This window comes from Trachypithecus francoisi, unplaced genomic scaffold (genome assembly GCF_009764315.1).
Source record: "Trachypithecus francoisi isolate TF-2019V2 unplaced genomic scaffold, Tfra_2.0 Lachesis_group21, whole genome shotgun sequence".
Lineage (NCBI taxonomy): Eukaryota > Metazoa > Chordata > Mammalia > Primates > Cercopithecidae > Trachypithecus > Trachypithecus francoisi.
This window is the reverse complement of record NW_022681467.1, coordinates 44,236,484-44,263,291: the sequence shown is the minus strand read 5'-3', so window position 1 is coordinate 44,263,291 and position 26,808 is coordinate 44,236,484. Positions and strand designations below refer to the sequence as shown.

General features: G+C 53.0%; 1 protein-coding gene across 1 annotated transcript in view; it reads left to right on the top strand.

Annotated features, from left to right (window-relative positions):
• The window catches only part of PREX1 (phosphatidylinositol-3,4,5-trisphosphate dependent Rac exchange factor 1), a 205,285-nt gene that overhangs the window by 157,469 nt on the left and 21,008 nt on the right, over nt 1–26,808 (top strand). The window contains exons 15-26 of the mRNA XM_033186674.1: nt 6,442–6,514; nt 11,936–12,078; nt 13,852–13,944; nt 14,887–15,035; nt 16,702–16,787; nt 18,880–19,016; nt 19,649–19,769; nt 20,782–20,969; nt 21,366–21,527; nt 22,214–22,424; nt 22,844–23,120; nt 26,503–26,709. Of these exons, the coding sequence (XP_033042565.1) occupies nt 6,442–6,514; nt 11,936–12,078; nt 13,852–13,944; nt 14,887–15,035; nt 16,702–16,787; nt 18,880–19,016; nt 19,649–19,769; nt 20,782–20,969; nt 21,366–21,527; nt 22,214–22,424; nt 22,844–23,120; nt 26,503–26,709 (1,847 nt within the window). The remainder of the gene's footprint in view (nt 1–6,441; nt 6,515–11,935; nt 12,079–13,851; nt 13,945–14,886; nt 15,036–16,701; nt 16,788–18,879; nt 19,017–19,648; nt 19,770–20,781; nt 20,970–21,365; nt 21,528–22,213; nt 22,425–22,843; nt 23,121–26,502; nt 26,710–26,808) is intronic.

Genomic DNA, 26,808 nt, shown 5'->3' with positions numbered 1-26,808 from the left:
GCGGGGTGGTGCAGTTTACACAGAAGGTCAGGGACGGCCGTACTGAGCGGGGACATTTGAGCAGAGGGCTAATAAGGGAGGTGAGGAGCGAGCCCGGGCCACATCTGGGGAGCAGCAGCTCAGAAGCTCTGAGGCAGAGCGAACCGGGTATGTCTGGGGAGCAGAGAGAGGGCCAGGGTGACCGAATGGAGTGAGAGGGGAGAGGAGTGGTGAGGAAGCCACGTGGGCAGACCATACCAGGCCGTGTCCACCCCTGGAAGGGTCTGGACCCCTGCAGGGCTCTGAGCACAGGAGCAGTGCATGTGGCTTCAGTTCATACAGACCCCCCGGCTCTGTGTGGAGACTTTAGGGATGAGGCTGGCAGCAGGGAGGGCAGGAGGAGGCAATGCTAGAATTTCAGGCAGGGGAGGATGCTGGCTGAGAACAGGGTGGTGGGGGTGGCGGGAGAAGTGGTCAGATTCTGGATGTTTCGAAGGTGGACCTAATGGGTTGCTCATGGGTGAGTAGGGCGTGGGAGGTGAGAGACAGAAAGGAGCGGAGAATGACTCCAAAGCCTTTGGCTTGAGCTGCTGTTGACTGAGCTGGGAGGCTGTGAAAGAGGCAGGTATGCGGGAGGCTCAGGCCTTTACCCTGGAACACTCCAGCATTTAGAGACTGGAGGAGGAGGAACCAGTAAAAGCCACTTCCAGTGTTGGCGGCTGGTGCTGGGCATGCCGGGGGCTTTCTCGTGGCCTGTGCTGGCTGAGGAGTTGTGGGCTTGGCCAAAGGCCCCTCGGAGTAGCCTGCCTCACTGTCACTCTGTTCTGAGCCCCCCAACCCCAGGCACCCGCATCTTGTTGCTAGTGGAGGCAGGGAGAGGATGTGGATCAAAGGCTGTAGCCGACCATGGAATGTGTCCATCCACTTCAGCAGCCTGTCTGTGGCTTGGCCTGGTGTGGGGACACAGGATGGGTAACTGGAGCCCACGCAGGAGGATGACTTCCAGGAGATGGTTGGAAAGGCAGCTCACCTTCGGCTTGGGTCAGGGAAAGGGGAGGAGGGTGTGCCTGCGTGGGTCTCTTTGAGCGGGAGAGATCTGTGACAAGGATGTGACCTTGGAGCATGGTGACAGCCTGTCTTGACTTCAGGAGGCACCCCTCACCTTGTACCTTAGCAGGAAAGCAGGAAGAACACATAATTGTGTACGGCAGGAGGGTATTTTTGCTTTGGACACGTCTTCATTTCTAACTCTAGGTTTTTCTACCCCTTAAAAATAAAATGTTGATTTAATCCCTGCTGAATCAGTTACACATGCGTTTGACTGCACATAACGGGAAATCTGACTTATTAATAAGATATTCTTCTCTCACATAATTCATTGTCTGGAGTTCGTGGTCCTAGAGCTCAACAATGCTGTCTGTGCCCAGGCATCTCCTGCCTTTTTCTTCTGCTATCCTTGTATTTTCTCATGAGTTGCCTCACAGTCACAGGTGGCAGCCATGGCTCCAGACATCACATCTGCACAGAACTATGGCCAAAGGCCGTCCTGTTGGAGAACATTTATTCTTTCTGTGTATTAGGGAGGAAACTTCCTACAGTCCTCCCTTCCCCTGCATGGTCTTTTCCTTAGGTCTCATTGGCCAGGTGGGTCTGACATACACCCCCTAAACCAGCCACTGGGGAAGAGAACCAGGATTGCTGATAGTGGCTTAGAATTCCTTGGGATTCATTTCTTGTGACTTCAGGAGGGGGCTTGCTAGGCATTATTCAGACAATCAGAGTTCTTTAAACTCTGAGGATGAGTTGGGCATTGGCCCTCGAAGAGACAACTTGCACTCTCTTATCAGCTCCGGATCGGTTTGGTGCATTATCTTCTTTAATCCTCAGAACAACTTGAGACAAATGCGGTTGTTCCCATTTTACTGATGAGGAAACTGAGGCTTGGGTTATGGAACTTGCCCCAGGGCACACAGCCATCAGGATCCTCTGTGTGTATGTGTGTGGCAGGGGTTGTCCTGATGCCTTCATATTCAGTAACAATCATAATGCTCTGTATTAATGATCTCTGATTGAGTCTGAGCAGAGACCACCTCTCAGGGGTGTCAGAGGCCTAGGAGAATCAAGGGCAAATCTGAGAATGAAATAAAAATATGGGTGAGGAAAGGAAGCTCAGAGAGCCTTAAGCGATTGCCCGAGAACATGGCCAGGGCAGAGCAGGGCTTTGAACCGGGGGAAGCCAGCTCTGGAGTTCGTTCTCTTTGCCTCTCCACTGGGTGATTTCTGGGTCTGTGTCACTTGGCTTCAGGACGCCCCAGGCTGTGACTGTCACATGCAAGACAGGGGGTCAGAGTGGGAGAGAGCAGAGGCGGGCCAAGGAGCCAGGTGTGGGGCGGGCACAGATTTGCAAGCTTCCGTGCTGGCTCTGCAGAAATGCGCCTGGAACGCCCGCCACGTGGACTTCTACGACCAGGCAGATGGCAGGTACTGATGGCAGCAGGGTTCTCAGCAGGGGCAGGGGCAGAGAGGGGTCAGGGTAGGAGAGGCGGGGGTCAGGCTGGCAGCTTGAGGTACTGGGAGAAGAGACGCAGGAGAAATGGGAATAGGAAACTTGGCTGCAACCCTAGACAACTAACCTCCCCTGTCAGCCTCGGTTCCCCTCTCCATGGCATGGTGGTGGGGAGTGTCCAGCTTTGAGCGGCCTCCACTGTTACTGTGTAAGCTTGAGCAACTGCCAAGTCTGTCTGTGCCTCTGTTTCCTCCTCTGTTGAGTGGAGTTAATAAGAGTGATTGTCTCCAGGTCAACCGTACAGTCTGAGTGAAATCTCGCAGCCTCTTGCACGTGGTAGGTCAGTGAGAGGCATCCTTGGGCATCTTTATGGGGTCTTGGAATTCATGGGTAAAGAGGCTGTCAGGGGTCCTGTATAACTCACACCTCTCTCCCCCATTACTCTGTCTCTCCGCCCCACTTTGCCTCCTCCATCTTCATTCCTCAGTGGTTCTCTCCAGTGAAAAAATAACTCATCAGGAACAGCTAACATTTATCAAATGCTGCCTGTGTGCCAGGCTTTGGGCCGAGGGTCTTGCACAGAGCGTCTCATTCAATCCTCACGAGAACTCGGTGGGATGGAGACACTCTCCCCACCACTTTAGAGAGGTAGAGGCCGAGACAGGGAGGTGAGTTCAGAATCAGTTTCCAAACTAGGTCCTCTCTTCTCCCTTCTTTCTGTCCCTCCTCCCTTCTCCCATCAATCCCTTTTCTTCCCTTCCTTCCACTTTTTGTGACCCACCAAGTACTAGACTTTGGGTTTTGATGTGGGATGATGATGTGAACATGGCAGGCGGTGTCCCTGCCCGCATGGAGCTTACACCCGGTGGACAACAGACCTTAAGCAAAATGTATACATGAGTGAGGTAATTTCAGACTGCGACAGGGTGGCACAGATGCCTTGCCTGAGTGCGTGTGACCGGTGAACGTTTATTGAGAGGACGGGTGGAGGAAGATTTGGGGCGCTACTTTCGGGTAGTTAAGAATGGCACTCTCTGAGGAAGTGGCACGGCCCTGAGACCTGCAAAGCCGGGACAGGGCATTCCAGGTGTGCAGGAAAGGATGAGTGCAAAGGCCTTGAGGTGTGCAGAGGGCACCTGAGGGCGGGTTGGCAGGTGGGGGTGTCAAGGCAGGGAGGCATGGCGGGGGAGGTTGCAGGGGTCTTGTGTACGGCGGCTTCCTCTGGGAGGGGAGAAATTGCATCCTTCCGAGAGGGCTGCAGGGAGGTGGCCGGGCTTCCTGTTCAGGTGACACTTCCAGGCCTTCTGTATCTCTGTTGACCTGAGAGTCCCTACTGGCCTTGCTTTAGGAACTCCAAGACCCTGTGGGGAGGCTGGGACTGTGAGCGCCTCAGAAGGCCAGGTGGCTCCAGCTGCCTGCCGGGCCTCCCATCTGCAGAGCAAGGCCTGCCTCTCCGCGCCGGCCCCTCACAGCGGGGGGCAGCTGCCCTGGATATGGCCTGTCATAGCCACCTCCCGTGGCAGGGTTCCGAACCACTGGCTTGGGGTCCTGTGGGAGAAATGTGTCTTAATGGAGTCAGCCAGGGCAGGCAGTGTGGTGAAATGCCAGGGCCAGAGGCTCTGCCCAGGGCCGAGTCCTGCTACCTCTGAATAGCACCCCTGTCTCCTCTGGTTGGAAAATCCCCTCTGGCTGTGGACGGGAGGGGACAGGCGGCCTCTCAGGACTCCTCATTCTGGGAGGTGTTTCAGTGACAAGAGGTGGTGCCTGTGGCTGTCGCTTTGGAGTTGAAGCTCATCGACCTGGCTGCGAGCTCCTACACGATCTGGCCCCTGCTGACCACTCCTTTGTTCAATCAGCAGACAGCTATTGAGCAGGGACTCTAGGTCTGCCCCGTTCCCAGCACTTAGGATTGAGATTGAGTGGGGGCACAGCGGTGCTGGCTCCTGGCCCTCATGGGCCTGACTCAGCTTGTCCTCCCCTGGGCCGGCCATGCTGCCCTCTGGTTTTTCTGCGCTCCAAACTTCTGCCCATTTCCAGACCTTTGCCCCTACTGTTTCCTCTGCTTGACAATCCCTCCCACCATCACATGCGTGTGCACATGCACACACACACGTGTCACACACTTGGCCTGGATGTGTTGAGAGTATTTGGTTTGCAAGCAACAGAAACAGGCCCTGGCTAATTGATGGGGGAATAAAAAAGATGACTCACTGAAGCGGGGGTGGGGCACTCACAAAGTCAGGGCAGGCCTAGGAGGCCTTAGGAAGAACTGGCACCCGGAAGTGCTGAGAAGCTAGCACGTGGGGACTCTGTCCAGCACACCGCTGCGGGGGACAGTCAGCGCTGCTGTTCCTTGTCCTTGGGGTCCTCCACTGAATTGTCATGTTCCCGGGGCAGGGAGCCTCCCGTTGGCCTCAGCCTGACCTAGGAGGGCTGCAAACCTTGATCGACTACCCCACCAAGATGATATCCCACCTGGGAGAGTTGGCCCCAAAGGCCAAACCCGCAGGGCCCAGCACATGGGCCGTGCCTGTTCATTCTTCACGTTTCAGGTTGGATGTCACTTCCTTGGGGAAGTCCTGAGATGAGTCAGATTGCCTTGGTTCAGATTGAATCAGTTTGGAATATTTTCATTTGCCAGGATAACAAACCCAACTGAACAGTGACTTACACAGACGCCATCTATCAAGAAGCATGGAGCTAGGTGGTTCCAGGGCTGGTGTATGGGCTCAGTAGCAGACAGAAGAACCTTCCGTTCTTCACCTCACCATCCTCAGCATCTCGGCAATGTCACTATCTTGCTTATCAGGGAGCCACTGCAGCCCCCAGCATCACTTCCTCATATGACTTTATCCCAGGCAGGGAGGGGTGGTGCTGCTTTTCCCTTTTACCTGGAGAGTGGGGGAAGGTGTTTTTCAGAAGCCCCTGGTAGTCTTCCTCAGTTGTCTTTTTAACTGGTGCTTGGTCAGTTAGCAATTGAACTTGATTTCTAGTATTAGAGACACAATTATGGAGGCTGAGCCTAATTAGGGTTTGTGTTTCTGTGGCATGAGAGAAGTCCAGTGGTAGGTAGTTTGAGCTGCCAGAGTGTCTCCTGATATCTTTGGGGACTACACTCTCTGTGTCTTTCTGCTCTGCCTTCCTTAGTGAGTTTCCAGCCACCAGGGCACCTTGTAGTCTAAAGTGACTGCAAGAATTCCAGCCATCACATCTTTGTTCCAGGCAGGAGGAAGAGAAAGAAAGGGCCAGGGACAAGGGGTTTTGCCAGAGCATCCCACCGGTGATTTCTGCTTATAGCTCATTGGCCACCTGTAGCTGCAAGGGAGGTTGGAGATGGATGAGGGCCTCCCATTCTCAGGGAGTAATGGGAAAGGTGTTGCTAGGCAACCAACATTGTCTGCCACTTAAAATCTCCATGTTTTCTTTGCGGTGTTGATCACAGTACAATAAAATAGTCTTGTTTGGAGTTAATAATAATCACAAACGGGGCCAGATGTGCTGGCTCATGCCTGTAATCCCAGCACTTTGGGAGGCCAAGGCGGGCGGATCACGAGGTCAGGAGATCAAAACCATTCTGGCTAACACGGTGAAACCCCATCTCTACTAAAAAATACAAAAAATTAGCCAGGTGTGGTGGCGGGTGCCTGTAGTCCCAGCTACTTGGGAGGCTGAGGCAGGAGAATGGCATGAACCCGGGAGGCGGAGCTTGCAGTGAGCCGAGATTGCACCACTGCACTCCAGCCTGGGTGACAGAGTGAGACTCTGTCTCAAAAATAATAATAATAAAAAATAATAATAATCACAAACATGTTTTGGGGTTACTGCAGTAAACAAAGCAGACAAACCCTGGCCCTCATGGAGCCTACTTTCTTGGGTGGTTGTGGGCTTCTTGCTGGCCATGCGTGGCCTCTCAGATGCTGCCCACCTGACACCCTCCCCTTCTTGTTCCATTCCAGGGAGACTGCCAGACTCGGGAGGAAGCAGTGGCGCTCGGCGTGGGTCTGTGCAACAATGGCTTCATGCACCACGGTAACCGCCACCACCTGCAGCCCAGCCCTTGGGACCTTGTTCCCTGGAGCTGATGGTTTGGGGGAGTATGGGAGGACTGAAGCCAGGTCTGTGGCTCTCTAGACCCCCGGGGGTTTGGGGTGGCTCACGAATCCCACCTCCCTCCCCTTTCCGTTCTGAACCGATTGAGAAATGGTTTCTGGTGTCCACTGGGAACCAAAATGGCTGGAAGGACATGGGCTAGATTTGAAGTCCAATCCATGGGTTTCCTGTGCCCTTCTTCCTGGGCGGGATGTGGCCTTCCAGGGTAGACAGTGAGGTCAGATGAGGCAGGCCTGGCCCGAAGGCCTCCGTGGGGAAGAAGGAGCTGTGCCCTGTGGGACAGTGGGCAGGTGGGTTGTGACTGAGAGGCAGGAAGCCCTTCCTGGGATGTCTGCCTCTTTCCCCAGCCTCCTCCCTCAGATGAGTGGCTTTTTTTTTCACTGGGAGAGTGGCAGGTATTGGGGAGTGGGTTCTGAGATGTTCCTGAAGCAGGAAGGTGGCAAGAAGGAGGACGAAGTGGCTCCATGGACACCGGTTTAAATTTCAACAAAAGTTAGTGTTCTGTGTGCCTGGGCTCTTTCTAGACACTTAACATGTATTTATTAGTTTAATACTTTACAGCAACCCTTTGATACGGGTATTAACATCATCCCCATTTTATAGATGAGGAGATAGAAGCTCAGATAGTTAAGAAACTTTCTCAAGGTTGCATGGCAAGTAGAAGTCAGGATTAGAACCCAAGCTATCTGGAACCAGGATTAGAACTCAGGCTATCTGGAGCCGGGATTAGAACCCAGGTCGTCTGGCTTTACAGGCTACACACTCAACTGCTGTGCTATGTAGCATCTCCCCTTGAGGGCCCTGGGGGAGCCCTGAGTCTCCTGTCCTTTCAGCAGGATAGGTAAACCTTTAACCCCTGCCAAGGTGCCATTTTCCTGTTTCTAGAACATTCCTCAGAGCCTTTGCACTTGCAGTTTCTCTTGCCAGGGTGCCCTGCCTGCCTCATCCCTGCAGGTGACTCAGTGTTTCTGCTCAGTCAGCTTCTCCCCTGTGAGGGCCTCCCCACAGCCCTGGCTAAAATAGCTCCTCCCCGTCATCACTCTGCTCCTAGCTCAGATTCTCTCTCTCTCTGTCTTTTTTTTTTTTAAGACGGAGTCTCGCTCTGTCACCTGGGCTGGAGTGCAGTGGCGCGCTCTCGGCTCACTGCAAGCTCTGTCTCCCAGGTTCACGCCATTCTCCTGCCTCAGCCTCCCAAGATGCTGGGACTACAGGCGCCCGCCATCACGCCTGGCTAATTTTTTGTATTTTTTAGTAGAGATGGGCTTTCACCATGTTAGCCAGGATGGTCTCGATCTCCTGACCTCGTGATCTGCCTGCCTCAGCCTCCCAAAGTGCTGGGATTACAGATGTGAGCCACCGCGCCCGGCCGGATTCTCTTTTTTTTTAAGGGGCTGTTCTCTCCCTGTTAGGCGGATCCCATCCCTCCTTTCTGTCTTTGTTCATTCTGACATCACGTGTGGTGTCTTTGGTGTTCCAGGCACTATGCCAGGCTCAGGGAGCAGAGTGATGACCAGGACAGATAACAGTTCTGTATGTCTGTGTGTGTGTGTGTGTGTACGCATGTGCATGTGGTATGTGCAGGGGAAGGAAACAGGGATGCCAGCAAGGAGGTGGTCATGATAGTCCAGGGGAAGGAGGATATGGCTGGGACTTGGTGGTTGCAAGGGGTTAGAAGTGGTCAGATTCAGAAAACCCTGAGCCACAGGAAGGCCCTTTGGCCATTTCTCCTTTCTGATGTTGGCTTTTTTAGTTCTAACTCAGAGATCTGCAAACTCTGTCACAGCTGTTTAACTGTAACTCTGCTTTTGTAGCACAAAAGCAGCTACAGACAGTATGTAAGCAAATGGGCGTGGTTCTGTGCCAATAAAACTTTATTTAGAAAAGCAGGTGGTGAGCCATAGTTTGTTTTCTGAGACGAAGTCTCAAAGTCTCTCCCTTTTGTCACCCAGGCTGGAGTGCAATGGCACGATCTCAGCTCACCACAACCTCCGTCTCCTGGGTTCAAGTGATTCTCCTGCCTCAGCCTCCTGAGTAGCTAGGATTACAGGCATGGGCCACCACACCCAGCCAGGCCATAGTTTTTTGAGCCCTGGTTGGCCTGCTGGATTTGCGGTTCCCTTGGCAGAGTGAGCCATGTGCTGGAGAGCTGAGAGGCCTTTGGGTCTATCCCCTGCCTTGTGGCCAGCAGGTCCCCGACTCAGCTGACTCCCAGTCGACCCATGTGTCTCTCTGGGCCTCGGTTTCTCCAGTTTTCCATTGGAGGCCTTGCATTCCCCTCCTCTGCACTCAGCATGCCCAGTGTTCTGTGGGAATAGGACTCACTCTTTAGCTTCCAGTTTCCCCAGCTGAGGTGGGCAGGGCAGGGCCAGTGTGGACGGCCAAGGGCATTTTCATGCATCTACCTCATCTCACCAAAGTCCTTCATTCCCAGAAGCTGCTCTGTTTCCCTCGGGGCCCTCTGACAGCCCCAAGCCTCCCTCCAGTCAGTTGGGCACAACCTCTCATTTGTGGGTGAAGGTAATTAGGGGTCCTCCCCAGCTGCTATTCCGGGAAGGCTGCTGGCTGTGGACATTCTGCTGGGTGGTGACTCCCAGGCAGTCCTGATGTCCTCAAGGCCTCTGAGGGAGAGAAATTGCAGGGCGTGACCCTGCTCCTCTGTTCCCTGCCACGAACTCAAAAATAGGCTAAAATAGGAAAGGACCAATTCCAGGATTGTGCCTTCAGCAAAATACAGGGTGAGGTGCAGGATGGGCGACAGGGAGGGGCCTCTGTGGCACCTTTTGAGGCACCTCAAACTGGGGCTGAACTGAGCCCACAGACCCTAAGGTATTCCCTCCTTAGGGCTGGCCTGGGGTCTGGCCCTCTTGCTTTAGGCACATATGGGGAAACTGAGGCTTGCCATTTAATCCCCACAGCCACCCCAGCATGTTGGTCCTGTTGTTACTCTTGTAGACGAGGAAACTGAGGCTTGGAGAGGCTAAAGGTCATGAAGACAGGAAGGGGCTGAGCAGGGATTTGAACCCAGATCTGAGAGTATCCTATAAAGCCGGACCAGCAGCCTTGAGGGAAAGGTATTGAGGTCGGTAGCTCACTTGGCTGAGCTCGTGGACTTGAGGGATTCCACGCTGTTTTCCACAAATATTTTGGTCAATATGCAACATTGCAATTCTTCCTCCCACTCCTGGAATCTTCTAACTTAATGTTTATAGTGGAGTCGAAGCCAGCGGCCCCCTAGGGCCTGGCTCCCCAGCTCTGGGGAAAGTGGCAATTTGTGTGTCTGTTTTCTTAAAAAGGTAACAGGGGTGGCCTGAGAAAGGGGCTTACAAACAGGTAGAGTTCCAGGTGAAGTGTCCCGGAGAACTAAGGAGAAAGAAAGAAACGCCCCCGGCTGCTTTCCACTGAGTCACCACATCCAGAAAAAGCCTCTGTCTTCAGGGATAAGGGGGATGTCTCATGGCTAAGGCAGCTGGTTTCCCTTGTTTCAGGCACCCACTGGCCTCCGACAGCTGCCTTTACCTCTCCGAGCCTTGATTTCCACCTTTGTGCACTGTTTATACTCAGCCCTGCCTCATCTAACAGGCCTGGCTGGGCAGTGTGGGAAGAGGAGGAGAGGAAGGAGGCTCGATGAGGACCCCTCTGCTGCCTGCTGCCTGCTGGCTCTGTGACCTAGGGGTCTTAGTCTTAGTCTCCCCGTCTATGAAAGGGGCACAGCAATTCTTTCCTTGTCCAAGGAGTGGATGAACTTAGCATGTCTCCCCAGTGTGCCTGGCACTGGGAGGCGCCTAGTTAAGTTGTAAGTTACAGAGATCAGATCACCAATTGGTTGATACTGGTAATTTTTATTCATTTTCCTGGCTTGTCCTAGAAAGGCGTCTGTGTGTGTGTGTGTGTATACACATAATATATATATAATATATATTATATACATGCTATATATTATACACATATAAAAAATATATATGTATCTTTTTTTGAGATGGAGTTTCGCTCTTGTTGCCCATGCTGGAGTGCAATGGTGTGATCTCACCTCACTGCAACCTCCACCTCCCGGGTTCAAGCAGTTCTCCTGCCTCACCCTCCCAAGTAGCTGGGATTACAGGCATGTGCCACCACGCCCAGCTAATTTTGTATTTTTAGTAGAGACAGGGTTTCCCCATGTTGGTCAGGCTGGTCTTAGACTCCCGACCTAGGGTGATCTGCCCGCCTCAGCCTCTCAAAGTGCTGGGATTACAGGTGGAGCCACCGTGCCTGGCCAGGGTCAGTATATTTTTGTATGTAAAGGGCCACTTAGTAACAATTTAGGCTTTGTGGGCCATACAGCTTCTGTCACAAGCATTCAGCTTTGTCCTTGTGGCTCAAAAGCAGTCACAGATAATAGAAGTACAAATACAAATCACTGTAGCTGTGTGCCAATAAAACTTTATTCATAAGACCAGATAGTGGAGCAGATTTGGCCTGTGGGGACTGAGTTTGCTAACTTTTGGTCTAAAGTGTCTTAGCATCATTTCATTCTGAGAGGTCTGAATGCCTTTTCACAAATTGCTGCTCATTGGAGTTTGCTTATGTTAACTAACTGTTCATATCCTTTGCCCATTTATCTGTGAGCTTCTGAGCCTTTTCTGGTTGACTTGTTAGAGGTTTTATATATTCTAGATATTTATTCCTGTTGGTTTTGGACACTATAGTTATCTTCACATCTACCATCTACCTATGGAGTTGTTATCAAATGGAGGTCCTTAATTTTAGTCTAATACAAGAGGGTCTTATACACAGACTCCTTTTCTTCTCTAGGACAAAGATGTCATCCTATTTTTAGTTTTGTTAGCGTCAGTTTTACTGTTCATACGTAGGTTTTTAATCCATTAGCAGTTTATTGTTGTATATGGTGTGAGGTAGGGATTCAATTCCCCCCTCCCCCCCGCAAGTCAGTTTTCCATGCATCATCTGCAGAATACCCTGTGATCATGTATCATCATCATAGACTAAGTTCCTGCAAACAGTTAGTCCTCTTATGTGATTTCTATTCCCTTCCACTGGTTATTGATCTGTTTCTACTGCAGTTCCACACTGTGTTTGTTACTATGGCTTTGTAACATATTAATATCTTTTTATAGCAGGTGAGGCAAGTTCAGGCTTTTCAAGAGAAGTCAGAAAGCCAGATCACTTTGTGAAATATCCTAATATGTTAGTGTTGGCATTTGATTCCATTTTAATAGAATATTGTTTGCCAAACCAAATGTGTCCATGGCCTAGTTCCAGCCTGTGCCTGCCAGTTGGCAAGCATGGCTGAAACTTTCCCATGTGAATCTGACCACTGAGTGCACATCTGTGGATCTGCAGTGCTGGAGAAGAGCGAGTTCAGGGATGAGTCCCAGTACTTCCGCTTCCATGCTGACGAGGAGATGGAGGGGACCAGCAGCAAGAACAAACAGCTTCGCAATGACTTCAAGCTGGTGGAGAACATTCTGGCCAAGCGCCTGCTGGTAGGAGCACAGCTGAGCTGCTGTCCCTTCCTTGCCTGAGCCCCCTGCAGGCATGGGAGCTGGGTGACCTTCTGGCTATGCACAGAGAAGGGGGCTCAGCTTGGAGTACCAGAATAGGTGGATTCTAGGTGTTAGGGGGCAACTCTGCAAAGAGGCCAGGCTGTATCACTGGCTGAGACTACCCTCCTAACAAAAGAGATTGGGCTTTCAGGTCTCCCTTCCTGTTCCCTTGCCTCTCCTGTCCCCTCCCCGTACATTGTATAGAGAGGTTGGCCTCCTGAAGCAATTCATCCCGCATACCCCACGGCAGCCCCCATCTTAACACTTGGCCTGCAGCAGGCAGTCAAGACAGACGCTTAGAGAAGTCAGGTCTCTGGCTACCGCCAGGATTGGAGCTGAAGCCTGACTCATATGAAGATGGCTCCATTAACTTCTATCCCGTAGTACTGCAGGGACTGCTGTTCCCTCTGATTTCATTCCTCTCACTGTAAAGTCCCCCAGTGCTTCCCGTCACACTTAGGATACAATTCAACCTCTCACTCCCCTCCCCTCCCCTTCCCTCTTTCCTCTTTCCCTTCCTGCTTCCTTCCTCTCTCTTCTTTTCTCTTTTCTTTTCTTCTTTCTCTCTGTCTCTCTTGCGCCTTTCCTTCCTTCCTTCCTTCCTTCCTTCCTTCCTTCCTTCCTTCCTTCCTCCTTCCTTCCTTCCTTCCTTCCTTCCTTCCTTCCTTCCTCCTCCCTCCCTCCCTTCCTTCCTCCCTCCTTCCCCCCCTCCCCTCCCCTCCACTTTCTTTCTCCCCTCGCCTCCCCTCCATTCCCCTCTCTCCCCTCCCTTCCTCTCTCTCCCCTCCCCTCTCTCCTCTCTCCTCTCCTCCACCTCCCCAGTAGCTAGGACAATAGGCCTGCGCCACCACACCCAGCTAATTTTTGTATTTTTTATAAAGACAGGGTTTTGCTATGTTGCCCAGTCTGGTCTTGAACTCCTAGGATCAAGTGATCAACCTATCTTGGCCTCCCAAAGTGCTGGGATTACAAGCATGAGCCATTGTGGCTGACCTCCTGGTCTCTTTTCTTACTCTCCAGTGCCTTGGGGCCTCCCTCAGGACTTTTGTATGTGTTGTGCCTGCTGCCTGGAGCATGTTCCTGCACTCTTAATGAAGTTTGTTTTTCATTTCTTTTAGGCCTCAGCTCCGGTAGCACCTCCTCTGCCTGCTTGCCGTGCCCTATCCCATTAAGTGCTTTAATTCCAACTATGTATACTCCCTGCATCACATCCTATGTTTCTTTGTTTATTCGTTTATAGTCTGCCTCCCCGACTAAGCAGGGCTGAGCCTGTTTGTCTTGTTCTAAATGGTGTCTCCAGCACCCATGAGAACTGCCTGGCTCGTGTGGTGGGCAGCATCTCAGTCAATCTCTGTTGACAGAATGAGTGCCTTTCCCTGTATCCCCCCGACTGGGGAACCCCCAGACCTGTTTCCAGCATGCGTGCCAGCCTGCCCTCGGGTGGGACCGCTGTTCCCTGAATTCCCTAACTCCACATTCTTGGTGGCTGGACACCTTTGGATCTGTGTGATTCGTTAAGCCAGTGGCAGGCACAGAGTGAGCACCAGCTCTGTGCCAGGTGCTGTTTGCATTTTGCTCTGTCTCACCCGGCCTGGATCCAGCTGCTTCCCTACTAGACCTGGGACGAGGTCATGGTCCTGTGGGGGCCGTGGTGGGGCTGGCTGCAGGCCCACCTCGCTCCCCAACTGGGTTCCTTTTGTCCTGGGCCTCCAGATCCTGCCCCAGGAGGAGGACTATGGCTTCGACATCGAGGAGAAGAACAAAGCTGTGGTGGTGAAGACCGTCCAGAGGGGCTCGCTGGCCGAGGTGAGGCCCTCGGGGGAGCTGGCAGGGAATGTGTGCAGGTGGCAGGGCGGAGTGTCTGTCTTCACCGTCCTTGAGGCAGCCAAGCCCAGGAGATTCTAGAATGATCGCTGGCTCCTCTTCTCTTACTGCCCACGTGGATAAACTGAGTCCATTACCCACTGTCTGCAGTGGCTGCGGGAGCTGGGAGTGAGTGCAGAGGCCCAGGGCCCTGGTGTGTTCCACCGCTGCCCTCTGCTGGACGCTGTGGGGAGGTACAGCCAAAAAGCAGGTTTCTCAGTTTTCTGCAACAAGTCACAGAGGCTTGAATAAGATAAACCTGTTGCTGTCCCATGCAAAGCCCTAGAGGAGGATAGGTTAGGAGAGTGAGGGTGTGGCTGACCAAGGATTCAGCCCTGGGGCCTTCCAGCTTCTCCTGGGGCGTGTGGAGGTGGGTGGGGGAGATGCACCTGCCATGCTGGCTGGAGCCCAGCTTGCCCCTTTGGCAATTAGGAATGCTTTGGGCTGCAAGTAGCCACATACCCATGGCTGGAGCGGCTGAGCTGACCTTGCCAGTGATGTCAGCGGTTAGAAGGAGGTGGTTGTGAATCTTGGTTCAGGTCAGCATGTCTTCATCTTTCTTGGCCAGGCCCTCACAGACACAAGGTGGCCACCCTGGTGTGACCCTCGTGTCCCCACACAACAGGGTCAGGCCCCAGCAGAGTTTCCCCTCAGGAGGAACACCTTTCCCAGCTGCCCTCCCGTGAGCTTCCCTTTGTGGCTCGTGAGGCAGAACCAGGTGCCTTGTGCCCTTCAACTGCTTACCATAGACAGCACACAGTCACCCAGTCCTGCCAGATCCCTTGGGCCAGCACCTTTCTGCCGAACACATTTGAGCTTCCTTGATGAGGAGGGAAGGAGCTTAGTGATCGGTGTGCACGTCTGTCCCCTGCCACCCCTGCCCAGATGGCCGGCCTGCAGGTGGGGAGGAAGATCTACTCCATCAATGAGGACCTGGTGTTCCTGCGGCCCTTTTCGGAGGTGGAGTCCATCCTCAACCAGTCCTTCTGCTCCCGCCGCCCTCTGCGCCTCCTAGTGGCCACCAAGGCCAAAGAGTGAGTATCCTGGGGCAGGGTGTCCAGCAGCCCTGCCTCTCAGGCTGAGTGGTGGCCGAGGGCTGGGGGTGGCATGAACTGTCCTGGTCCCCCATGGCTGGGACCCATTGCTGGAGGCACATGACACAAGCTGAACCTTCATTCATTCGGCAGATGTTTATAGAGTGCTACTCTGCTGGTGGCAGTTTGGGCCCTGGGAATCCAGCCATGTGGAGATGCATGTAGTTCCTGCCATTCATAGATCTCAGATCTAGCTGCGGGAGGGGACAGGAGACAGACGATGTGCAGATAGAGAAGTAAGACACACGCTGAGCCTGTGCTGGTGAGCGTGGCGCAGATAAGTTTCTATAAACCCGGAAAGGGGCCAGAGTGTGCAGAGGGATGTTCGTCAGGGAGACATCACTGCGAGTTGAGGTGAAGACCCGAAGCAGATCATGGAGGAGCCAAGGGGATTTCTGGATGAACAGGGCTCCAGGCAGGGGAAGCAGCCAGGGCAGAGGCCCTGAAGTGGCACTGTGTCTGGCACATTGGAGGAGCAGAAGGAAACTGATAGGGTTGGAGCAGTGAGTGAGTGAGAGGGAGGGCTAGGCAGTGAGGTCTGTGGGGCAATGGGGTCCAGGCCCTGGAGGCTCCTGGCAAGTACCCATGGGGAGTCATTTGAAGCTTCTGATCGAAGTCCTGTGGCTGCAAGTGGAGCTCAGATTGTCAGCGGCAAAGGTGGCACTAGGGGGAGCTGAGGAGGTGGTGGCTCAGCAGAATGCACCAGCAGGGGCAGGAGGAGCAGAGCCATGCTAGGGGTAGGTACCGGGAAGCAAAGCATTTTCTCTTTGAAAAATTATGCGTCTGTTTTTTCACTTCTCCCTTTTATTTAAGACAGATCTTCTCTTGTCAGGAGGCGTGGAAAGTTTTAAATACAATTATTTGAGTAAAAAGGCGAGCTGCCTTAGGGAAAGTGTAGTTGATAGATGGGTTGGTATGTGGAAGTGGCAGAAAGCACCAAGGTGGACTGTGTCTGCTTAAAGCTGTGGAAACACCTGGGTTTGAGAGCAGGCTCCCAGCTCGGCTTTATCTGCAGGGGGAATGGGAGGGACGATTGTGCAGCACAGGGTTGGAGACATGCCCTAGACGGGGATGTGGGCAGGGCACTGATGCTCCAGGAGCAGTGACACCCACTGCCCTCCCTGGTAGGTGCTGCCTCTCTGCTTTGGGGATTGATCCACAGAATGGCCCAGTCCTGCCTTCCTAGGGGACTTGCGTGGGTGTTTTTCTAGGGTCGACACCGAGATGTACCACCAGGTCATTTCACACCGTCCCACCTGCGAATCTTTAGCTATTGACTGGCTGGAGTGGTGGTCTCACCTCTAAGGGCCTTAGGACAGGAGAACAATGGAGAAGGTGTGGGAGGGTGGTCTGGAGTTTCTGTGCGAGGACAGAAGCTCCAAGGGCAGGCCAGTGGGTTGTGCTTAATCAAGGATCCTGGTCAATCTGCCTGATTGACATTTCTTTCCATATTTGGGAGCTGGAAAGCCTGTGTTGCTACTACTATTTTGGGCTGAATTTTCCCAGTGTTTCCAAGGCAGACACTCTCTGGGTCGGCCCCGGGATTATTGGGAGCAATGCCGGTTTTCCTCATGGCCTTTTTCCCTGCCTCTTCTACCTGGTGCAGGATCATCAAAATCCCCGACCAGCCGGACACACTGTGCTTCCAGATTCATGGAGCTGCCCCGCCGTATGTCTATGCCGTGGGGAGAGGTGAGTGGGAGCCTAGGGAGAGAAGGGAAAGGTGCAGGAGATGGTCGGTCTATCTGTGTGGCAGGAGTTCAGAGCCTTCTGAACTCTAGGCTTCTGCCAGAAAATGTACCATCAGCACTTATTTTCTTTGCCTGATGCCAAGACTTGCAAACACAAATGTCTCCTGGGGTCACGTAGGCTCCAGGTGGGTAGCGATCCCAGTGGAAGACAGTGGGGACTGGTGGGGACTATGGCAAGGCGAAAAATACATGTTCACTTTGGAAGGAGCAGTGGCTCTTCAGCTGGAGCTCCTTATTGCCAGACTGGAATGGGAGCCCACTCTCACCAGACCTGATTTTCTAAGAGAAGCCAGAAATGCAAATCTGGCGGCTCTGCCTCAATACTTCTGTGGCCAGATCCAGCCCAAAGGCCAGCAGTTCAAGACCTCTGCTTTCTGCATTGCCTATTCCTTGTGTGCTATTAAAGGTGTCACTATGTCTTGGAGATGGAAGCAAGTAGGTCTATGATACTGGGCCCTCAGACTTTTCTGCATCTGAGAGCCTCCTTTTTTTTTTTTGAGACGGAGTCTCGCTCTCGCCCGGGCTGGAGTGCAGTGGCCAGATCTCAGCTCACTGCAAGCTCTGCCTCCCGGGTTTACGCCATTCTCCTGCCTCAGCCTCTGGAGTAGCTGGGACTACAGGCGCCCGCCACCTCGCCCGGCTAGGTTTTTGTATTTTTTAGTAGAGATGGGGTTTCACCGTGTTAGCCAGGATGGTCTCGATCTCCTGACCTCGTGATCCGCCCGTCTCGGCCTCCCAAAGTGCTGGGATTACAGGCTTGAGCCACCGCGCCCGGCCATGCCTCCCTTTTTAAAGTTTAAACATACATTGTTCACTTGTGTGGTCATAGTTGTGCGTTTACTAGGTATTCATTAAGAAAATGCGTACCATGACAGAAGGCTACTGAGAATTTGATAATATTTTAAAGTAGGTTTTCATTTTGTCCTTAAAGCAGTGATTCTCACCTTGGGGCACCTTAGCCTCCTCTCCAGAGGACATTGGCCCTGTCTGGAGACATTTTTGTTTGTCGTAACTGGGGAGGGGTGTTTCTGGCAGTTAGTGGGTAGACCAGGGATCCTGCTAAATATGCTGCAGTGCACAGGACAGCTCCAGAGAGTCACACAGAATTATCTCACCCAAAATATCAGCAGTGCCTTGGTGAGAAATCCTGCTTCAAAACATCTGCAGAGATATTGATAATAGGTAGTAATAAGTGTTCATAGGCAAAGAAGGTGAAAAGAATAAAACAGGTGCTATTTCTTGAGCACTCACTGAGTGCCAGGCATGATGCTGAACGCTGCATGTATTAACTCATGGAATCTCCCCAGGACCCTCTGAGTAGGGATTATGAGCGTTCCCATTTCACAGATGAGAAAGCCGAGCTCCAGAGAGTGAAGGTAGTTGCTGAAGGTTCCAGGGTCGGTCTATGGCAGAGCCAGGGTTTGAAGCCATGCGAGTCCCCAGGGGCTGTACTTGGCACCACCACACCATTCGGGCCCCATGTCTGGTATTGCCCCATGTCTGGGCAAAGCTTGGCATTTGTTTGCATTTCTAGACCTTTCACATGAACTAGAAAAACCCCTGGGTTCAAGACCTACGGTTTGGGGATTGTGGAATAGCTGAAAAACCTTGCCCTTGGAGTGCGGTAGGCCTAGTTTGAATCCTGGCTTCTGTTCATTCGACCGAGAGAGCCATGGCTTTGCCTCTCTCAGCCCGTCACCCTATCTGCCAAATGGGGCCGATCCTGGCTCAGTAGCACAAGGCGGCTGCAGGACTTTAAAGGAGATGAGGCTCTAGAGTGAAACGGACCCAAATCGGATCCCATTTGCCTTGCTGCGTGACCTTGGGCCAGCTACTACTTCTCTGAACCTCAGTTTTTTCTTCTGTAAAATGGGAATGTCAGTCCATTCTTTGCACTGGAATGGGTCAGAGGGCAACTCTGGGGTGGGAGGGCTGGAGGTGAAGTCTTTGAGTGTGTCTTGCGGGGGAACAGTGTTCAGCGGGCTGCTTGTCCTTGCCTGGCATCCAGCCTCACGCTCTGCTGTTCCCCTTAGGCTCCGAGGCCATGGCTGCAGGGCTCTGTGCTGGTCAGTGCATTCTGAAGGTCAATGGCAGCAACGTGATGAACGATGGTGCCCCTGAGGTCCTGGATCACTTCCAGGCATTCCGGAGTCGGCGCGAAGAGGCCCTGGTGAGTTGACCAGCAGCTGGGGCCATCAGGGAAGTCCGGCTGGGTTGGGGTAGGTGGCTGAGGCCTGTCCTCTCTTCTCTGGAGAAAACCTGCATGTGCCACTGGTTGTGAGTTGGGTGGGGCTGCTGACCCAACAGGGCGGAGCTGGGCCTGAACTCTGTGCTCCTGCTGCCTCCTTAAACCAGAGGAGCTATGCTGTGATACCTGGGGTCTCAGTTTTCACAGCTGTGAAATGGGTGTGACCACACCCTCTCTCCTCACCACATAGGCATGTTGGGCACGTAATCAAGCGGATGGTGAAAGTGGATACTCCGTTTGGTTGGGGGTCAGGGTTCTGGTGGAGGGCGAGATTCCTGCACTGGTTCATTCACTGGCTCACTCAGTATGTGTGTTTTGGGCACCTGACCCTGGGGACACAGGAGAGACAATAAGTCTGCACCCATGGCCCTGCTTCACGTTGTCACATCCCCTGGCCTCTGTAGGGAGCATAGACTGTGAGGTGAGGGCTGAGTGTGACTGGTGGTCAGTGAGTTTCCAGAGCTCTGGAACCCAGGGGCAGTTTGCACCTCGGCCCCATCCCCTCCTCCCTACCTGCTGGCACCATGGCTGTCCCTTACTCTGGCTTCTGGCAGGGCCTGTACCAGTGGATATACCACACCCATGAGGATGCCCAGGAAGCACGAGCCAGCCAGGAGGCCACCAGTGAGGACCCCAGTGGCGAGCAGGCCCAGGAGGAAGACCAGCCTGACTCAGGTAACAGACGTGACATGGTGTGACAGGAGCTTCCAGAGGGACTGAGACTCCAGAGGGGTTGGGTCCTCTCCTGTGTCCTCTCACCTCCTCTCCTCCAGCCAGTCCACCTCCATGCCAGCAGGTTTGTTTGTTTTTTCTTTTTGGAGACAGGGTCTGGCTCTGTCACCCAGGCTGGAGCGTAGTGGTGTGACCACAGCTCACTGCAGCCCCGACCGCCCAGGTTCCAGTGATCCTCCCACCTCAGCCTCCCGAGTAGCTGGGATCACAGGCGTGCCCCATCACACTTGGCTAATTTTTTAATTTTTGGAAGTTTTTTTAGAGGTGAGATCTCCCTACGTTGCCCAGGCTGGTCTCTAACTCCTGCGCTAAAGCGATCTTCTTGCCTTGGCCTCGCAAAAATGCTGGGATTACAGGTGTGCACCACTGTGCACAGTCGCGATGCCCGCGATGTTATGTCAGTTTCTGATGGTTGCTATAGCAAAGTGTCACAGACCCAGCAGCTTAAACAACACACAGTTACTACTTACAATTTTGGAGGTCAGAAGTCTGAGTCCCACTGGGCTGAAATCAAGGTGTCCACAGGGCTGCGGTCCTCCTTGGGGTTCTCGGGGAGAATCCGTTTCCTTGCCCGTTTCAGCTGCCTGGACCAAGCCCTCATTATTTCTTACCAAGACGGTGGCAGTGGCCTGCTCACGGCTCTGCCTGTCCTGACTTACTTTCCTCCCAGGGGCTATTCCCCCAGATGAGAAGAGAACCTTCCGATGGCTCCCTCCATCTTCAGGGCCAGGCCTTCGATGGCTTGTGTGATCTTGTCCAGACTGGCTCTCCAACACCTTCCATCACTTCCCCACTCTCCTCTCTGCTCCGGCTGCTCTGGCTGAATGTACTCCTGCCTCAGGGCCTTTGTACTTGCTGTTGCCACTGCCTGGAAGGCTTCCTCCAGAATCCTCCTTGCCTTGCCTTCCTCCCTCCCTCTGATGTCTGCTCAGATGTCACCTCTTTTGGCTTCCAGCCTTCCCACTGCTGTCCCTGGGTCCCCGGCTGAGCCTGTGTGAGGACAGCCCCATGGTCAGCCTGACTGTGGACAACGTGCACCTGGAACACGGCGTGGTGTATGAGTACGTGAGCACAGCAGGCGTCAGGTGCCACGTGCTGGAGAAGATCGTGGAGCCCCGCGGCTGCTTCGGCCTCACTGCCAAGGTCTCCTTGGGCACTGCCTGGCCCTGCCCTACCCTCGGGGATTGAAGCCAGTGTCTCTTATCAGGGGGTTGGAAGAAGGAGTTGGGTGAGACACCTGAATCCCATTTCCTCAGGCTTAGCCTGGAGCCCTGAATTCTGGTCCTTGTCCTACCACTAGGTAGCGTGGGACTGTGGAGAGTGGCTTGTCCCTTTAGCCTCAGTTTACTCCTGTGCAATAAGGGCCAGCAGCAGACCTGACTTCCTGGGGGGTATTACGAGTGGTACAGGAGTCACTGCGGGTGACCAGACCTGACTTCCTGGGGGGTATTATGTGTAGTACAGGAGTCACTGCGGGTGAACCGCTTAAGATCTGCCCAGCACCCGGGGAGTGCTCAGTAGCTGTTGACATTTCTGCAGATCCTCGAGGCCTTTGCTGCCGATGACAGTGTCTTCGTGGAGAACTGCGGGCGGCTCATGGCCCTGAGCAGCGCCATTGTGACCATGCCCCACTTTGAGTTCCGCAACATCTGCGACACCAAGCTGGAGAGCATCGGCCAGAGGATTGCCTGCTACCAGGAGGTGCTTGCCTGCTCCCTCCGGGGTCTCTACCACGGGTCCCAGACATAGCATCTCAGCCTGGGATATATGGGTTGTAAATGTCAAAGCCCATCCCAACTCAACTGAAACAAACAGGAGAACGTATGGTGTGTATTACTGAAAAGGACGGAGGTGAACTTACCGCATCATAGCAGCGTGGCCTCTCTGCATCTCCTGACTTCGTTTTCCTTTGTGTTGGGTTCACTCTCAGCCAGGCCCTTCTCTTGTGGTGGGGACACGTTGGCCCTTGATAGCTCTAGCCTTAGTGAGCCCAGGAAAAAATTAACTCGGAGGGAGCCCTGTTGGCTTGGCTTAGGTCATGTGCCTCATCCGGTTCCAGTTGCCATAGGGATGGAGAGGCACGTTGACCCTGAACCTCATGAACTGAGGGTGGGGCAGAGACAGTGCTTCAAGGATGGCTCAGGGGCAGCCAAAATGGAGCCATGCATGAGGTGGGCACCCAGAGGCCTTGGGTTCCTCCAGGCTTTCCCTGCAGTCTGGAGCCATGAAACACGGTCCAGGGGTTCCCCTTCTCATTTGGAGCTACTGGCATTTTGTCCCACTGTGGGGCGTCTGGCCTAGGCCAGGATAAAGTGGGTACTGGGTGTGGGCCATTATTTCCAGATCCTGCCCTGTGACTCACAACTTTACGGCCTCCACTCTCTCAGTTTGCAGCCCAGCTGAAGAGCAGGGTCAGCCCACCCTTCAAACAAGCCCCTCTGGAGCCCCACCCGCTGTGTGGCCTGGACTTCTGCCCCACCAATTGCCACATCAACCTCATGGAAGTGTCCTACCCAAAGACCACCCCCTCAGTGGGCAGGTCCTTCAGCATCCGCTTTGGACGCAAACCCTCCCTCATCGGCCTTGACCCGGAGCAAGGTACCTGCGTGTGTCTATTAGAAACTGGGTTCAGATGTTGCACTCCAGATACTTAAACAGAAACTTGTCTGGAGGTCAGCTGTCCGGGGCTGGAATGGTGGCTCCATGGTCATCAGGGATGACCTTCTGTGTGGGGCAGCATCTCTAGATGTGGCTTTATGCCTCGTGGATGATGATGTCTGCTGGGATACCAGCCATCATGTCTGCATTGCAGGCAGCAAGAAGATCACAGTAGTTAAGAGCATATTAGCACCAGCCTGGAACGTTCTTCTTGAAGTAACCAAATGGATTAAGAGTATTTAAAAGGGAAATTTTTCTCCTTCATTGGGATCCTTGAAATGGGTTTGTATTGTTCTGCCCAGAGGCCCCGTGGATGCTGGTGGCTGTTTTCCAGTGAGCTCTCCCTTCCTCCACTGTAGGCCACCTGAACCCCATGTCCTACACCCAGCACTGCATCACCACCATGGCTGCCCCCTCCTGGAAGTGCTTGCCTGCTGAAGAGGGTGATCCCCAAGGCCAGAGTCTCCACGATGGCAGCTTCGGGCCAGCCAGTGGGACCCTTGGCCAGGAAGACCGGGGCCTGAGCTTCCTGCTCAAGCAAGAGGACCGTGAGATCCAGGATGCCTACCTGCAGCTCTTCACCAAGCTAGATGTAGCCCTGAAGGAGATGAAGCAGTATGTCACCCAGATCAACAGGTGAGCGCTGGCCGGGGGTGTCCGGAGTACGTGGGGCAGGTGTTCTCAGTCCTGGCCTTATTGACACGTGGGTAGCATCATCCTTGTAGTGGGTGGTGGGAGGGGGACTGCTGTCCTGGACATTATGTAGACTATTTAGCAGTATCTTTGTCATCTATCCACTAGATGCCAGTGGCACCTCTCCCCCGATTGTGACAACCAAAAATGTCTTCAGACATTGCCAAATACCCTCTGCGGGGAAAATCATCCCGACTGAGAACCACGGTTCTAATGAAATACCATGGATATAGGCAGCACTCATCAGCGAGGCTAAAACTGTCTGCTGAAAGATTCTGGGGGGAACTTTATAATTTTAACATCACAGAAAGTGAGGACAGGCCGTCCGTTTGTTGCAATACACCAGGACACACACACAGCCCCGCCCACGAGGCTCTTGCCCGCAGATACGGAGCTGTCATCTCATGGAGGCTCGAGGTCTCCCTACTCAGCTCTAGGATGTGGTGCAGAGGGTGGTTCATTGGCACCTTGGGGAGGCATCTGGCCTAATCTGGAGGGTGGGTGATTCTATGTGGCAAATGACCTGGCTTCTTCAACGAATGATGGGGAAACAGGTGTGGGGAAGAGGAACTGTTAGAGATGAAAGAGACTCAAGAGACGGACCCGCCAGATGCAGCGTCTGAACCTGCTTAGGGATCTGTTTCTAGCTCGTCCACGTGAGGAGGCATTTTGAGACAATCAGCGATGTTTGTCCACAGACTGGGTGCTCGATGGTATTGAGGACTCCTCCATTCTCTTAGGCACAGTCGAGCAGTGTGGTCCTGTGTAAAACAGTGTCTCTCATCCTTGACCCTGGTGCCATTTGGGGCTGGATTACTCCTGGCTGGGGAGCTGTCCTGGGCGTTGGAGGATGTTCAGCAGCATCTGGGGTCTCTACCTACGAGATACTGGTAGCAAAATTCCTCTTCAGTTGAGACAAGTAGCGGTGTCTTTGGACATAGCTAAAGGTTTCCTAGGGGGCAAAATTGCCCCCAGTTGAGAACCACGTGTTTAAAAGGAAGTCTGTATGTATTAGAGACATCCATGGAAGTAGGTATGGGGGAATTACATGCTATCTTGGACTTGTTTTAAATACTCCAGTGAGCTGGGCATGGTGGCTCATGCCTGTAATTTCAGCACTTTGGGAAGCTGAGTTGGAAGGACTGCGTGAGCCCAGGAGTTTGAGACCAGCCTGGGCAACGTAATGAAACCCTATCTCTATTAAAAAAAGAATTCGAAAATTAGCCAGGTGTGGTGGCATACACCTGTTGTCCCAGCTCCTCAGGGTACTGAGGCAGGATGACTCGAGCCCAGGAGATCGAGGCTGTAGTGATCCATGATTGCGCCAGTGCACTCCAGCCTGGGTGAAAGAGTGAGACCTTGTCTCAAAACAAAACAAAACAAAACAAAATGCTCCAGGGAAATAAAAAGTGATGGGGATAATGGAGGAAACAAGGTGGACCCTGAGTGGCTGTTGTTGAAGCTGCCTGTTGGATAGCTGGGTTCATCATATACTCTCTACTTCTGTGTATGATGGAAATGTTCCATGATAAGGGGAAAAAAGAATGTAGGCTCTGGAGCCAGGAGGCCTGGGTTCAAATCCTGGCCCTGCTGCTTATCCATTGTGCAAACGTAGGCAAGTCACTTAACCTCTCTGAGCCTTGGTTTCCTCGTTTGTCAAGTGAGGCTAATCATGCTACTGACTTTGTGGAGACATGGTGGGATTACATCCAGCCAGGACTTACTGATCACTGCTCACTTAGAAGGCATGAGACACTGTTATTTTTTTTTTGTTTTTTGTTTTTTTTTTTTGAGATGTTGTCTTGCTCTGTCACCAGGCTGGAGTACAGTGGTGCGATCTCGGCTCACTGCAACCTCTGTCTCCCGGGTTCAAGCGATTCTCCTGCCTCAGCCTCCTGAGTAGCTGGGACTACAGGCATTCACCACCACCCCCAGCTAGTTGTTCTATTTTTAGTAGAGATGGGGTTTCCCCATGTTGGCCAGGATGGTCTCGATCTCTTGACCTCGTGATCTACCCGCCTCGGCCTCCTGAAGTGCTGGGATTACAGATGTGAGCCACCACGACCAGCAGAGACACTGTTCTGAGTACTTTATCCAACTGTCACCCAGGCTAGAGTGTGATGGTGTGATCATATCTCACCACAGCCTCGAACTCCTGGGCTCAAGTGATCCTCCTGCCTCAACCTCCGAAGTAACTAGGACTACAAGCACATGCCACCATGCCTGGCTAATTTTTGTATTTCTTACAGAGAGGCGGTCTCACAGCTGGTATTGAAGTCTTGGGCTAAAGAGACCTTCCTGCCTTAGCCTCCCAAAGTGTTGGGATTACAGGCGTGAGCCACTGGGCCTAGCCTGTTTACACGTTTTAGCTTCCTTAATTGTCACCGAAGCCTAAGATATAGATGCTGATATGATCCCATTTTACATTTGAGGGAACTGAGTCTCCAAGAGTTTAAGTAATTTGCTTTAGGTCTCTAAGCTAGGAAATGGCAATATTGGGATTTGAATCTGGGGGTTTAGCTAACTTCAAAACCTGTGCTCTTAACCATCACACCCTACGGTGGGGATTGATGAACTATGGCCCAGGGCCCAGTCTAGACTTAAGTTTGTGCTTTTCTTTTCTTTTCTTTTCCTTTTCTTCTCTTCTTTTCTTTTCTTTTCTTCTTTTCTTTTCTTTTCTTTTCCTTTTTTTTTTTTTTTTTGAGATGGAGTCTTGCTCTGTCTCCCAGCCTGGAATCCTGTGGTGCAATCTTGGCTAACTGGAACCTCTGCTTCCTGGGTTCAAGTGATTCTCCTACCTCAGCCTCCCGAGTTGCTGGGATTACAGGCACCCACCACCACACCCAGCTAATTTTTGTTTTTTAGTAGAGACGGCGTTTCGCCATGTTGACCAGACTGGTCTTAAACTCCTGACCTCAGGTGATCAGCCCGCCTCGGCCTCCCAAAGTGCTGGGATTACAGGCGTGAGCCACCGCGCCCAGCCAGTTGTTTTCATTTTTAAACAAGGTGTCATTGGAACACAGCCATGCCCGTTTGCTTCCACACTGTCCAGGTCTGTCCCACTGCAACAGCAGGTTGAGTGGTTGTCATGAGACCGTACAGCCTATCGAGCTGGAAGGATTTGCTCCCAGGGTCTCTACAGCAAAAGCTTCCTGGCTCACGTTCTGGGAGAGCCTTGTGTAGCTTGACTGTGAAAGAACTTGCACGTCTCCCACCTGCAACAGGAGGGCCAGTGCTCACACCTGCAGCTGCTGGTGGGATTTTCAGGAAAGTGACACAAAGGGCCATGCCTGTATCTTTGACTTCAAGGTCTTTGCTCCCGTAGGCTGCTGTCCACCATCACAGAGCCCACCTCCGGTGGGTCCTGCGATGCGTCCTTGGCTGAGGAGGCCTCCTCCCTGCCCCTGGTCAGTGAAGAGAGCGAGATGGACAGGAGTGACCATGGGGGCATCAAGAAAGTGTGCTTCAAGGTGGCTGAGGAGGACCAGGAGGACTCAGGCCACGACACCATGAGTTACCGCGACTCCTACAGGTGGGTGTCGCTGTCGGGGGGCTGGGGTTAGATGGGGATGGCCGCAGAGAGGTGAGGCCACGGATCATGGCAACGTCAGTGGACACTTCCCAGGGTGCA